This window comes from Taeniopygia guttata, chromosome 1, assembly GCF_048771995.1.
Source record: "Taeniopygia guttata chromosome 1, bTaeGut7.mat, whole genome shotgun sequence".
Lineage (NCBI taxonomy): Eukaryota > Metazoa > Chordata > Aves > Passeriformes > Estrildidae > Taeniopygia > Taeniopygia guttata.
Genome location: NC_133024.1, coordinates 54,648,924 through 54,664,748, shown reverse-complemented (window position 1 = coordinate 54,664,748; position 15,825 = coordinate 54,648,924). Strand labels below are relative to the sequence as shown.

Sequence of the window (15,825 nt, the reverse complement as noted above, 5' to 3'; positions counted from 1 at the left end):
GTTGCTCTGAGCCTCATTCAACCTAGCTTTGAAAACTTTCAAGGAATGGGGCATCCACATTCTCTGGGCAACATGTTCCAGTTGTCTCATGCTGGAATTTACTACTGGATTCAGCTATATGCATGCAGCATTATCAATTCAGAACTACTTTTTGGAATGGTTCCTAGTGCAAAGAACATTTCAAATATGTTGGCATGAGTAGGCCTGAAGCATTGCTGTGTGGGCAGCACTTGCTTAGCATTGCTGTGTGGGCAAGAGAGGGAGAAGAGGCAGATGTGTGGTGCTGTAAAGTTGGGGAACTACAGTTACAGGACACTGAGGGGAGAGGCAGCAAAGATCTGGAACCATCTGGTATGAGACTAAACAGTGCCATGCACCTCTGTGCCTTGATAAATACCCTGAAATGTCAGACCTAGAGGCACAGGCATGCCTGATAAAGAGCATCAAAACTGTGATTACTTAAATGGAATTGTATTTATGGATATCAAACCATATAATACATTTTAAATTGTCTAGGACTATTTTACAGCACAAAGAATCACAGGCACTGTAAATAAACAAGTGTACATCAACTCGTAGAATGGAATTCTATAAGAATTCAGAACATTCAAGTTCTGAACAGTTGGAAGATGCTTGTGTCCAACTTCCTTATGAATAAGATATTGACCAGTGGTATGGTAATAGTTCAGTAAAAATCCATTAAACAGATTGCTGCACTCAAAGTATAAGTCATGATCAATAACTCTAAGTAGTATTTATTACATAAACTTCACTCAAAATAAATTAGATTAACATTTACTAAATTATCTACTCCTTAAACATTTCTTTGATATAGTGACAGATACTACACCAAAAATTAGAAAAAAATATTCTCTAAAACAACACTTACAATGTTTTTTTCTTAGCAGAAAAGAACTACCTACAAAACAAATCAACATTGCTGAAAGTTCTAAAGCAACAAAATATTTATACTGTCCATTGAAAAAAAGCAGGTAAAAAATGTGAATACCTCCAAAATACAACCTTCTCTCAACAGTTACCAAGATGAACATCTAGATGATACCTCATTCATCTCTAGAGGGTTTCACATTGTACAAAGATAATCTTCATCACTATCAAGTTTTATTCAAGATTCAGCGTGGGTTGTGGGTTTGATCCCTATATGGGCTATTCCCTTAAGAGCTGGAGTCAATGATCCTTGTGGATCCCTTCCAACTGAGAATATTCTGTGATTCTGTGGTAATCAATGAAACCACCAAGAAAAAAATATGAAGGCTAAAGAAGTTTTGAAGAAGTTTTGGAGAAAGTTTACTTTAGTAAGTATAACCAAGTACAAAACAAGAAATATGGTAAAACAAAACGCAATTGAGTATTTATTTTTAATAAAACACAAGCATACCTTATAATGAATTTGAGCAAGGAAATACAGCATTCAATATAAGATCAAGTTAAGGTAACAATAGTAAACTAATTTTTTAGTAAGATGAACAGAATTAATGTAGTTGTCATGAAATAGTTAATGAATCAGTACAAGCTCCTCCCTGCCCCCCTCCCACCCCGCAAAAAACCCCACAACCCTAAACCAAAACCAAAGTTCCACAGTAATAGGTGATTATATCTGTGCTCTGAGACATCAGCTTGGAGTAAGTGAAAGAACCTAGCAGTAAATAAAGTAGTTTATCTAAAGAAAACCTAAGTCTGGAAGAAAAGATAAGGGCCATAAAGGATTTATTTTATACTTACTGCTGAATGAACAGAAAATATAAAAATGATAAATAACTTAGAAAAGAGAAGGCAGGAACCACAAAAACAACTCATAGTGTCAATTCAAAGAAAACAAATCCTCACAACCATAAGAGAAAAACCCAAACACAACCCTAAAACCACAAGCAGCGCTCATGAAGGAAACCTGAACTGTTTAGAATCATGCCCTCAAGATCTTTAAGCCAACAACAAAACTTAATTAACCTTGCTTGAAGCATACAATACTGTAACAGTCACAGCCAGGCAATATCTCACTAAGTGTCTTGCTGTTTGTTTCAGAATATCAAATTTTGACTTTCAATTCAAAGCCTGAAAGGTAACAAGTTTCCATGATGAAAAAAAAAATCATTACACAAGTAGCAATTAGCCATTTATTCACTTAGATTCTTCCTTAGGAATCAAATAGTTTAACTGTCCCTTTAATCACAACTTCAGAGCAAATTAACATGGAATCTCCTAATTCTCTAAAAAACGTAACTATAAAACACTACTCATTTAAAAGAATTCAAGTCCTGCATTTTGTATTCAAGTTTGATTCTCCTCATTTAAAACGGACAGCAAAAATTAAGGCAGAAACCAAAATTTTTAAGGAAAAATAAACAAAACCAACAAAACTAACAAAACCAGCAATAATGTGAAAATTCACATTAGCATCAAGAGTGGCTTCCTAAGAAATGAGAAGAATTTCTCAGCCCGCTCCATGGACAACAATAAAAGAAAAGATATGGGGAGCCAGATGGAGCTTGAAGAACTTCGATGAAAAGTAAATGGATAGGATACTATATTCAGAGTAAAAAAAGTGACTTATTCAAATTTTCTCCCATTGGAACAGAAATGAAAAATGCTTCATGTAATAAACATTTTGCTTGTTCTCCCAAATCCTCTCTAGTACATACATAGAAGCTGTGACACGACAGAAACTGATGATGGGGTTTGGTCTTGTTTGTAGACTTTTTTAATGTTTTACATGGAAAACTGGGAAAAGCAAGGACTTGCACTTTTCAGTGGGAATCTGTTTATTTCTTCAGAAAAGAAGTTCCAGAAATTTTTGAGATATAAGAACTTTTATGATGTCCATTTATTTTATTTTTCTGAGTTATCACATTGCCTCAACTTTTAAAGACAAATTTATCAGAAAAGTTGGGTGCAGCAAGACTCTACCTACATTGTTACTGGTCTAGCTCTTCTCATCAACTGACAGTTCCATCTAACTGAGTAAGTATTATTCCCTCATGGGAAATTCCCTCAGATAAGATAATTTTAGCAATAACCACCTTAGGTTGAAACTCCAGGAATCGGCAAGAAAAATCAAAGACTTGTACAGATATATGCACTAGGAAACTACATAGCATTACTCTGAGTTTGTCTGGATGAACCAACTATGAATTATGAGCTATACAGAAATTAGATGCAAACTGTATTTCCACAAAAAGCATCAACTGCCAGCTCTGAACTAGCATTTTCTTTTTTTCACTTCCACTCTTCCTTTGTGAATTCAGCCTGGACGATATTACAAACCTCTCTTTCCAGAGGGAAGGGGAAAAGTGATTAGGGGTACTCTTTACAGAACATGGTATAAAACACAGGCAGCAGGAGGCAGAGTAGGGTCAACATGATCGTTATGACATTATTTTCTTCTCATTTACGCGGAGAATAGAAAGAAGAACATACATGCAGAAAGCCTCAGTAAAAAACATTAAGATTTATTAATGTAAACAAAAATAAGGCCAAACTATTTTAGCTATGAAAATTCAAAAATAGCTCTGTATTTCCAAGTGAAACTTTGCCACAGAAAATACCAAAGTTTTTATGGTTTTGGTTTGGTTTCTTTTGCAAAACAAAATAATTTTTTTAAACAAAGAGAATCAAAAATCATTCCAGAAGCAATGTTTCAATAATCAAGCCTTTCACATCCAGAAATATGTCCAACAAAAGTCCAGTTGAATGGCAGCACCTGTACTCTTCTTCCTGTCTGGAACCCCTTCACTTTGTGGAAGAAGCAACTGTCTCTTTTTCCTATAATATTATATTAAAACTGTATTTCCAGAAAGGACAAAAAAAAAAAAAAACCAAAAAAAAAGCAGCCTGTATTTCCAGAAAGGACAAAAAAAAAACCCAACCACAAAACAAAAACAAACAAACAAACAAAAAAAAACAAAAAAAAACCAAAAAAAACCCAAACAACAAAAAACCCAAAAAAACCTGTTATAATAAGACAGAACTCACCACAACACCAAACTGCTCTGGCTCAGACAAATTGTTATACTCGTTCTTGAACTTGGCCAATGCATTCAATTGCTCTTGTTCAGGGAGGTGTTTTATTAAATTCTATAAAGGAAAATAAAATAGGTTAAAAATCTCAGATTCAATGTTGCTTCTATTGTTGTAAGCAAATGGGTTTACATATGCATTATTGCCATACACTCCAAAGACAACGCTCTTCCCTGAAGACAGCAGAATGTGCATAGCAACACACAAATTAAAGTAAATGAGAGTGTCAAAGATAAGTGATGCAATACTGCCAGCACCTGACACTGATTCCACACACTTCCATAGTAATTTTTTTAAAACTGTTTTTCAAGAAAGAATGTGTGTGATAGGCATGATGGAAACAGAACACTTCAAAGTAAACAGAGCAGGAACTTCAAGTATAACATAGCCATCCAAAGGCTAGCAAGAATTTCTAATTCTAGATGAAAAGTATTTTGAAAAAGAAGAATTAATTTTCAAGCATTTCAAAACAAAAGTTTAAATGCATTACACTACCTTACTTACTTACACTACTACTTAGTGTGAAAACTTGCTAGAAGTAGTAAATCAGAGGTGAGATTCAGCTTCAGCTGAATTCAGTAGTTAATATGGGAAGGCTGGACACATATAGTGAATGTCTTACAGGTAAGGGAATCAAAGATTTCACCTTCATCTGTTCATCTGAAGAATCCTCTGACTCCCTGGAGTTTCCTGAATACTTAGACACATATTATTTACATAAATACACTCACATTTGGGCACCTGAACCCCACTCTGATTAGCTTCTGCTAGGCTGGCTAAAAATGGCTTTTCAGATATTCTGGAAATAGAAAGCTTCTCACACACTTTAATTATGGTATAAAATTTGAGTCAGTAGCTCAATTCTGTCCCTTCCCAAGATGACGGCTGCAATTACTGGGCAATAGCCAGAGTCCCTACAGCCTGCTGTGTCTCACAGATTATGACTCTTGTGTTTCTGGTTACACATGCGTTAAGCTTCTGTCACAGTGCAAAAAACACAAGAGATTTTCCTTTCTTAAAACACTCCCTGGTCTAATGGCAAGATCACTCTCCTGAACTGAAGTGAAGATTCAATCCTTTTAACACTGAAGCCAGTCTAGGATACACAGACACCCCACTACCTATTACCATATTTCAAGAAAGAAACAAGACCAACTCCACCACTTCCCCATACTTGACGGAAAAGGCAGATATTTTGGTTGCCAACATTTGTTTTATTACCTTTATATTATTTGATATACAATGAGCAAAAAGTAATTAGTTTCATTTAATGAACAGAATCTCCATCTGAAAGCCTTAAAAGACCCCTCATTTTACCCACTAAAGATCCTAATTCCTTCTTTTACAGCAAATTCAGCCAGATGTAAAATTTACCTCTCTGGGGGGCCCAGACAGATACCTATTCTTTGCTTAACATACTTCTTTAGTTTAAGAAGTATGTTTACTTTAGTTCACTACTCTTTTAAGTAGTAGCTGAAAAATATCCCTAAATCAGTAGATGGATTCAACAGAATGCTCAAATAAGGATTTTGGTAAGAAAAGACAAAACTATTAAACATGCATGAATGATGATGCTTAAAACTATAATACAAACTGAAATTTTAGAAGCTTGATTTGGATATGGTTAAACTGAATTTTAGTGGAACACTTACCACTCTTACATTTGGAAAAATATTTTTGTATAAAGAACTACATTTATTAAATATGGATGAAGATGTCTGGCACTAAATCAGTAACACTGAGCAAAAATGAAAATTGTACAAAGTGTAAAAAGATATATTTTAAATTAGAAATTCATAGCACACCTATTTCTTCTTTTTGATATCCAACACTCCGATAAACAGCTCTAAATATAATACAATTCCTTAATATTTACTGAAATTAAAATATTATTGTTTGATGCAGAAATAGTTTTCATATGAAGAAAAACTGCCCACAAAACTTTCAAAAATCAAAAACAGTCAAGCGTTAGATGAATATTTTCAATTTTGAGCATCAGAATATAAAAGAAAAGCAACCAAAATAGAAGGAGCAGCTGATATCAAAGCAGTTTTTACAGTGCTCAGATAAAGCTTTTGAACAGCTACAGATGAAACACATTTTGAATATCAAACGAGGAATAAGAAGGAGAAAGAATTTTGAATAAGTTACGGAAAACATTTCAATAATTAGTCATTGAGTTTTTGGATGAGAACATGACTTGGAGTTTTTACATTTTTAAGCACTAGATTTAGTTTCTAACTGAAGAGTGGTGGAGGGAAGGGGATGGAGACAGATGGAGAGAAAATACATTTTATTTCTTAATCATAATAAGAGCTGGATTAAGAACAAATTTCCAACTTCAGAAACAGTGATATTAGGACCCACTGAACAAAAAAGTTACAGCTAAAAAAATAAAATCTGCTGAAAGCAAGAAATTCCTGAAAAGGAGAAGTACCATACTATCTAATATGAGTGAAGAAAAATATGAGTGAAGAAAATTAGCCATATGGTTGCAAACCTATGTATGCTTTCCCTCTTCTCAGAATGACGAAATACATGAAACACATTTTCATAGTACTTGAAAAGGATTTTGAAGGTAGAAATAGAGACATACAGCTGGATATTTATTTAGTAACCTAGGTACACATGAATGTGGATACCAACTTTTTGAAGTAATACGCACATTGCTCTACCTCTTTCAAAGAAAGCTCGGAGTCTTAAGTCCTTTTTCCAGTTCAAACTCAGTCCATTTTTCAAAGTTACTATAGGGTTGTTTTACCCATAAATAAGTAATTTGGATGAACCCATTCAATAAATATCATTATATTCAAACTTGCAAACTAAATTTGAAGCATAAGTTCTACTGAATTTTCCACCTGATTTAGGTCCTCAAGACATTAATCACTTGGCAAAAAAATGCAGTCTATATTACTGAGTGATTTATATCACTATATTCATATGGGATATTGTGCACATGATCACTTGTATTCCATTCCACTGACTTTTACACAATCACAGCAGCTGCTAATACCACTGCACTCTTGCTAATACCACTGTACTCTTGATATAATTCCTCACTTTTGGCTCTTCATCTTCTCTTACCCTTTTCTTAAATAAAATTGTTCACTCCGCTTCAAAAGCAAACACAAAAGGGCTCAACCACTGTCGAAAACACTTTGGACACAATTTTGATGCTACATAGAGAGATTGCTGTATACGCTGACTTTCAACATACTTTACTGTCAATACCAATTAATAGAGCCACAAGATTATCAGCACAGTGTCAAAAAGTTATATCCTATTATATTGTTAGCCCTGTCTCCAGTGGGGTTAAGGCATGTTAGATATTCTAAATATACTGAAAATTAGGCATTCTTTATCCCAAGGCATATACAATTGTAATAGTCCACAGCAGAAATCTAAAACAATAAGAAAGCAAACAAATTTTCCAATAAAATAAATTTTCTCTTCTTAGATTACTGCATCTTCACACAGAAATATACCATTAATTAACTATCCGTTAATAGTTTGATGATTTTCTTTCCCAGAGTCTAAATGTAAAAATAAATTTTGCCTTCTTTAGATAACACACATAGAAATTATCAAAATGACAGTTTTTCTATACAGGTTGCTTAATTTAATTGTTGAGGAACTAATTTTTCTAACAAGCTAAATGTTAACTGTTGAAAAACAATGCTAAGATCAAATAGCATGAGAGAGTCTCAGAGCAAGGATGGACTATCTGAGACAGAGTTTAAGCTGAACATAATAGCAGAGCATATTCCATCTCTTAGCTTTTCATGCTACCATAGAGAATTTCTACTATTATACCAAACAAAATAAAGATACACATCAGTCTGCTGTTGAGCATGAAGAAAACCTTGAAAAAGTGATCTAAGTGCAAATTAGACTAAAAAAACATTTTAGAAGTGTAAACTATGTTCATTCTAACAACTTTAAAGTAATAGTTTTAGTACCAATATTAACTGCATCATTGAACAAAAGAACAAGAATTATACAATGACTATATATACTGTCACTGGAGATCATGGTTCATGATTGCTCCTTCAAATATTTAAGAGAAACATCTCATTCTTCAATGAAGAAGGGAAAGTGAAGTCCAAATAGCTGAAGAGAGATTAAACATCTTTGAAATCCAAGTCACATGAAGTGAGGGCAAAACTGCATGTAGGAAGAAAAGGGCATGCTGAGCATTGCACAGCCTCCTGTGCAATAAGATAAGATGTTATTTTGATATTCCGATATGGTGGAAATTCATTTTGCAGGAAAACCACAGAAATACAGATTTGTCTTGTTTTGACATCTGAATACAAGTTCCTCTGTGCTGCAGTACAAGCCACACCTGAATTTCAGTGAGCTTTAATGTAACAGTTAATTTTATGACCCTGATACCTGTACATGTTTTACTTTATCAACATTCCTGCAAAAAACAATCTACCTTTAACTTTCTTTCATGTTTCAGTAGGGACTGGTCTGTAACACACTTTAAAGTATGCTGAAGAGATTAGCTATCTAAAACCTATACCAAATTACTGGTAGATAGTAATTATGAATTATTGATTTATTATGTTTTGACATTTATAGAAATAATTTGAAGTTCGTCACAGTATGCTAGAGTCCTATCCAAAGCAGATAATTTTTCTAAAGACAGACATTTTCACATTTACTGACGCCCATCAAGATGACTCAAGATTATGACACATGACAGGCAAGGACGGACTGAGAGAAGTCACTCTGTTGAACTCTAGGAAAGCAAGCCTCATGGGCCCTTAATGTGTGCAGATACTCAACTAAAGGGTACAAAGTAGGTGTAATTAAGCTCTTCTTAGAGTTCTGTAATAGAAGACCAAGGTCACAAAGTTATCACAATAAAGATTCCAGTTAGTTAAACAAAGAAACATTTTCTACTACAAGTGTTCAACACTGGAAAAGGTGTCCAGAAGCCTATGGGGTCTCCAGACTTGGGAGATAGTAAGAATTGGATGGAAAAGGCCCCGATCAACCTGCTCTAGTTGACCTGGCTTTGAGCTGAGCCTTTGGTCAAATGACTTCAAGACACTCCTTCCAAATTATTTTTCCCATTGTTCTAAAATGATTCATTTGTGTTTATTTAATTAAATTCTTCAGTTTTTCAACACTTAAATATCACTCTCTATAGAAGAACTTTTAGTTTATTTTGACTCCACATAGAATCATACCGACTTTGTGTTTTAAAAAAATAATATTGAAAGAGAAGACACTACCTAAATAAACTCCATGGAAGAGAAATGGTGAATGCTGTAAATGCCCCAGGGCAAGATATTGGATTGTTACAGCTCTAACAAACAAACAAATAAAAAACAAAACTAAACAACCAAAACAGAGATTTGTGCAGATAAGACAGAGCTAAACAAAGAAAAGAAAATTCTGGTAAGTAGAGAAGAAACAAAACATCATATGTACCCATGAAAAAGTCTCTATTTAGGTGTGGACAATATGGAAAATTGAGAATATAAATTCACCTGTGTCATAGTTTAATCCCATCCAGCAATCAAGCCCCAAGCAGCAACTCACTCACTCTCCTCACAGTGGGATCAGGAAGAGATTGGAAGGGTAATAGTAAGAAAACTCAGGATGAGATAAACTGTGCACACAAGCAAAGCAAAGCAAGGATTTCATTCACTGGTTCCCATGGGCTGGGAGGTGTTTTCCACCATCTTCAGGAAAGCAGGGCACCATCACATGTAATGGCAACTTGAAAAGACAAACAACACCACTCCACCTCCCTTCTTTCTTCTTCCCCCCACTTCACATACTGAGCATGATGTCATATGGTCTGGAATGTCACCTTGTTCATTTGGGGTCACCTGTCCTGGCTGTGCCCTCTCCCAGTTTCCCATAAACACCCAGTCCCCTTGCCAGCATGGGAGTAAAAACAGCAGAAAAAGCCTTGGCTCTGTGTAAGCCCTGCTCAGCAATAACATTTCTGTATTATCAATCCTGTGTTCAGCACAAATACAAACATAACCCCATATCAGCCACTGTGAAGAAGTTAACTCAAAAACAACACAAGCTACTTTCATAAAAATATTAGCATTAGAAATTTAAAAAAAAAAATCTACCATTCACAGGAAAATGACATTCTTGCAGTTAATGATTAGCCAGAAGTTTACATTAAGAGGTGTTTTTAGCTATGGTTTCTAATTACTGAGAAGCTTCTCTTGAAATACTGGGATTTTAAGTGCCATTTTTGTTACCTGAATCATGGACTCTGAGAGCTGTGTTTCATCTACTTCCAGTATCATCATTTTGATCTCTTCATAAGGCACTCGGAAAGATCCAAGGAAAATTGCTAAAACAAAGATTCCACAAATAATGAAAAAAGCAAGACAAGAACTATCTTGCTTCTATTTAAAAAAACAGCAACAAAAAAGGTTATAGCATTTCCAGATTAACAAGCACTATGCCAAATAATATAGGTAAGAGATAAAAATTTTTAATGTATTTTTAATCACTATTCTCTTTCAATTCCAGCCTTCTCCAAATCAATTTGTTACATACAACATCCAGCATCAGAGAAGACTTCCATAAGTAGTAAGAGACAAGTCTACTCTGCAGAAGAATCACTTCTATTACAGTATTCTGTGCTAAGGTGACAACTGCAATTTTTTCAATAATCTTGTCAGAGCCTTCTCTTCAAGAAGCACCATGACACACCAAAACCAAACCACAGAAACATTGTTAGATGTTGTTATAAGCACTCTTTATTTAATCACCATATTACAGTTATTTCTTATTTAATCTCCACTGGCATTTAGAAACCTGTTCTTCCTAGAACTCCTCTCATCAAAACTTTATTCTATTTGTTTGCGTATTATTGCATGATACCAAGTATGGCCTAGTTTCTACAAAATTCATGAGGTGGGCAGACCTGCTGCAGGCATTTTCATTGTTTTGTTGACATGGGGTTAGGACATGCAGGGGGAGAGGGCATCCAATATTCCTTGACAAATATATTGAAATAAAGATGGATTAGCTGTATAGTATAGCATATATCTGTATGCTTGCACTTCAATACATAGTCTTGAACAAGGAATAATCTGTAACTACTTCTCAGGTCTTTTTAAGTGTTTCAGTTGTGTAAACTCACGTTTGTGCTTAAAAACAATATGCACATATAAAAACATGTTTTAAACAAGAAGTGGTTACCAGACAATCACACAAGAGAGAAAGGCATTTTTATGGAAAATTAAACATTACTCTGAGGAAAAAAAAAATAAAATAACCAACAGAATCTACTTACACAGATTCTGTGCAATCTTAGGGTCCAAAACTTTTAATTCTTTGATTCGTTTCTTAATGGACTTCTTTTCTTCAAAATCCTCCTCCTCTCTTTTTACTGCCAAATTAATCACAAATATAATCATGGTTAATTCTTAATATTTGAGGAAACGGTCATGAATTCAGAAAGCATATTTGCTATCAAACATAGTCAATTCACAGAGAAAAGATCATAAAACACACAGACAAAAAATTGAGAAGTTTTGCATGTAGTGCTTCTCTTCCAAAACTTTTGCTCTTCAGTCAATTTTGCTCTTCAGTCAGCTTGTTGGCCTTCTAGATTTTTTTTTTTAATATACAGGACCTGAGTAAACGTTAACTGTACAAATTCAGTCATATTTAAAATATCATGGAACATGCTCCAGTTACCCTGGCCAGGCTAGGATTATGAATTGGATTTTAACAATGACAAATCTTAAAAAAAACATGGCAATATGTCTCAACACTGAGACATCTATCTATTTTTGTGATTGCTTTTATCTAACTATATGCACCAAAATTATCCAAGATCACCAGCTTATTAAAAAATTAACATTAACTTAGAATATAGCTGAGTTCATGAATTCAGAAGTTGTTATATATCTATATAGCATATAGGTATATACATAGATCTATTTTCCTGCTCCTCTCAAAAAGATGCATTTTTAAATGTATGATGTAATCACATTATTACAAAATAGCACAAAGAAAAAGTGTTTGTATAAACATATATTAACATTGCTGGAGATTTTGGCTTATTCTTTCTTTTAATAATTCACACAAATAGAAAATAATTAATACAAATAGGATCTACCAAATACATTGTGTAAGCTGAATTTATTTCTCATTAGTCACACATTGTCATAAGAATTTCACTTAAAATAACAACACAGGCTTGCTAAAGTATTAGTAGGAATTATTATGAAAACAAACTAAAAAGCGAAAACCACACAAATCTTTCCTTAAATATGATCTGGTACTGTATTATTTTAAAATAATACATAATACAAAATATTCTTTTTTTAAACTTTTCCTTCTTCCTTCCCCCAGCATAAATCTTCACTGTCAAATGTTATTTACCAAATGTATTGCTACTGTTTATCTAATTCTGTACACTATTTCATAAATAAAATTAGTAACAAGCTTTTACAGTATGATTGTTCCCAATTAAGTTATACATGCTTAAAATATTTGAGAGAAGAAAATACGCTACAATAATATAAATGCTACTGACTTCCAAAGGAGATAGGTATAGATGAGAACTCCTGTCAAGGAGACATAGGATTAAAATTTCCAGCTCAGTGATGATCCTTGACAAAACTAGACATAAGCATGAATTATCAAGAGGATTTCTCTAAGCTGAAATTAATTCCAAAAATGTTAAGAGAGATATTTAAGAGCTACATCATTCTTAAAAAATGTTTTCCAAAGCATGATCAATTTTGCCAAGGATTGGGAAACAGACTAAATGACCTTGTTGTCTAAGATACAACCAAAGAGATAAGGAATTCAAGACCTCACAAAGGGATTGAAGGAACCAGATTCAAGTCCCTTCTGAGTAGGTGAAGACAGAAATTTGAATCATCTCCTAAATCACTTTTAATACTCTGCAAGGCAGCCCAATGCTCCGAGAACATGTCGCAGTGCAGAAAAGAACCTGTATTCTGCAAAAATGAAATCACTAAGCTAAGACATAAAGCAGTCCTTAGAAGAAGGACTGATAACCAGGGTCCTGGAAAATGGGTTACAAAGCCACAATCCTCCTCTTTTGTGTGTTCCCAGTGTAACCACAAAATTCTCTTGGCCCTGAATTACTTTTAGCACATTGAACAGAATGGTTAGCAGTCTCCTGTACCAGGGAAAATCTACACACCCTGCTTATTATACATGTGAAAGCAAAAGTAGATTTTCACCACCAATGTGAAAACTCTATAGCCCAGGTTCCAAAGGAATAGAATGACATTAATACTACTAGATAAAAAGAAGGTTACCGCTAAAGGTTCACCTTTTCTGATTATGCTTGAAGAAGAGCCCTTACTGAAGCCAGAAGGCTATGTCAAGGGGCTGCGGATCCCAAAATCACATGACTGTTTTCTCCTGCAGTTACACACTTTAACAGACCTCTCGCATTTCATAACTTCAACTACACACTGGAAACACTGATTCTTAAAAACATGACTTTTGAGTTACCTCAAAGTCTTATCAATGCTAGAACTGCAGATTATCCTAGAAGACCTGTACATTCCTCTAGCACAGGTTCCAAGCAATTTTCATGCCTTAATGAAAATACAGTAAAATGCTTTATGGCTACCTTGGAACTTTGCAAAAAAACCTGGAACTTTACAAGAAACAAAATAATTTCCTTTGTAGTCACAATAAAAAGTAGTTCAATTATCTAAATTTGTAATTTGCTTAAACATGCCCTGACAGTCTCAAACTAGATGCTAATAAGGGCAGAAATAAAATTTAAAAAAAAAAAAAAAAAAGTTTGCCTCTTCCAGCACTAGAAAGCAAAATTTATTAACTATGAGTCTTATAACCAAGATAATACAGACACACAAACATGCAAAAAGAATTAAAAGTTAAACATGCACTACTTAATTCCCTACTTCCAAATCAAGAAACAATGCTGTAAATTAACTGGCTAATAGCCTCAGGAATTTTCACCCAGGAGGGGGTTATACACAATATTCCAGCACTACTTAAGGTAGCACAACACTAAGGAAAAACATCTAAGCATAGAACATGTCTACTCTAGGAAACTCATGCAGGAATTGTATCCAGAGTTCTACAATTATGTAACAAACAAAATTACTGCAAACTTACATGATACTTCTTCAGCAGAAGTCAGGTCACCTCCTTACGTAGTTGGCAGCAATAAGAAGCAGAGGACATGCATTACTTTTCTTGCTAGTTTGAAACGTTGCACTTCCCACTGAAAATTCTGATACCTCCTACTGCCTCTAGAAATTTTCACCTCCTTTGCTAGTGTCCTGGTTTCAGAGAAGGACACCAGCTATGTGGAACCATGTGGGCATGGCCAAGACATTGTGCTATTCAATCCCATCTCACCTAAGGGCCAGGGAGGAGGGAAATGGGTCTCTCTCTTGCTTCCTGGAAAAGAGAGGGAAGGAGGAGGCATTCCTTTTCGAGGGAACCAAGTGACAAATGTAATGGTGGGGTAACACTGGTCCCAACCAGATGACCTGTCTGCCATTTTTTCATTGTCTTGGGCTTGGGGGAAAATCATGGGGGCAGATGGTCTGTCCACCATTTTGTTCACTGTCCCAGTCAGTGAGCAATTCCCTGCAAATCACTCTCTTCTAGCAAACTTTTGTTGTTAATATTGTTGCTGTCACTGTTCTTATCTCATTGCTGTTTCCAGTAAATTGCTTTTATCTCAACCCATGATCTCTGCCCTTTTTATCTCCCATGGAAGGAGGAAGTGGGGGCAAGAAATGAGGGAGTGCCACTCCTAAACCAGGACTCCTAAAAAAGCCCCCAAAATCCCAAGAAACATAACTACTCTCTATTTCCAACAATTAAAAAGAGGGAAAAAAAAAATCCCACAGCCAAGGGGAATGAATAGAAATATCTGAACAGGTGAAGTAAGAATCTAGACTAAAAGGAAATCAAAGGAAATAAGTAGTTAAATTTTCATTTGTGGAGAGTGCTGGAAAAAAAGGGGAAAGTATACAGAAGAAAGAAAACAGGAACATCTGTTTACAGTGTAAAAACATAAAGCAGCCTAGTGGGAGTGGGCAGCTGCTGCAGAAAGGATGTGACTGTTTGAAGGAAATAGAGGTGAGATGTTACCATGCTAATGAGAGAAGAAACCAGGGGATCACAAAATATGCAGACAGGTTTGATTTTACTAAAGGATTAATTTTATCAAAATTATTTTTCAGCTATTATAAAACAAAAAACCACACATCCTTTAAAGTTCTGTCTATACACTAAGTCTAACCCACTGCAGGACACACACATGGCCCTAGCATTTGAGCTATGTTTTGTCAGTTGTACCTCATCTGATGTTCCTGTTCTGCATCTCAGGATAAGAAACAAAGTGTTAGAGCACTTTCAAACACACAGAATGCACCTTCCACTCTTTGCACTTCCTCCTATCTTCACACCCCACATCCGTAATAACAAGACTCTAAAATTAACAGATGTGCTTGCCAGCATACACACACACAAATACCTCAAAGGAGTTTTAGATACTGGACAGATTGCTTTTACTGTCTCCTTCAAATTCAGATCCATATACACATTCAAATGTAGTCAACTACCTCCATCTGTGCCAATGACCTGACTGAAATTAGGGTCCTGAAAAGAGTGGCGACAGGACTGTTTTATAAATACTACAGTTGGAAGCCTGCAGAATGGCACTTCATAAAATTGTGGCCTGGATCCCATGGAGCTATTCTGCAAACCTCTGAAACAATTACATTCTTGGTAGGTGCCACTGAAATAATCTACATTCAGGAA

The 15,825-nt window shown here is 34.9% G+C and overlaps 1 protein-coding gene across 4 annotated transcripts in view; it reads right to left on the bottom strand.

The window, feature by feature from the left end:
* Positions 1-15,825, bottom strand: part of DIAPH3 (diaphanous related formin 3) — a 198,346-nt gene that overhangs the window by 104,245 nt on the left and 78,276 nt on the right. For 2 of the 4 annotated variants that reach the window (XM_030271637.4, XM_030271652.4), the window contains 4 exons: positions 14,164-14,196; positions 11,321-11,416; positions 10,275-10,369; positions 3,991-4,092 (listed from right to left, as the gene is read on the bottom strand). In XM_030271637.4, the coding sequence (XP_030127497.4) occupies positions 3,991-4,092; positions 10,275-10,369; positions 11,321-11,416; positions 14,164-14,196 (326 nt within the window). The remainder of the gene's footprint in view (positions 1-3,990; positions 4,093-10,274; positions 10,370-11,320; positions 11,417-14,163; positions 14,197-15,825) is intronic. The other 2 variants (XM_072928486.1, XM_030271643.4) reach the window with 2 other exon arrangements.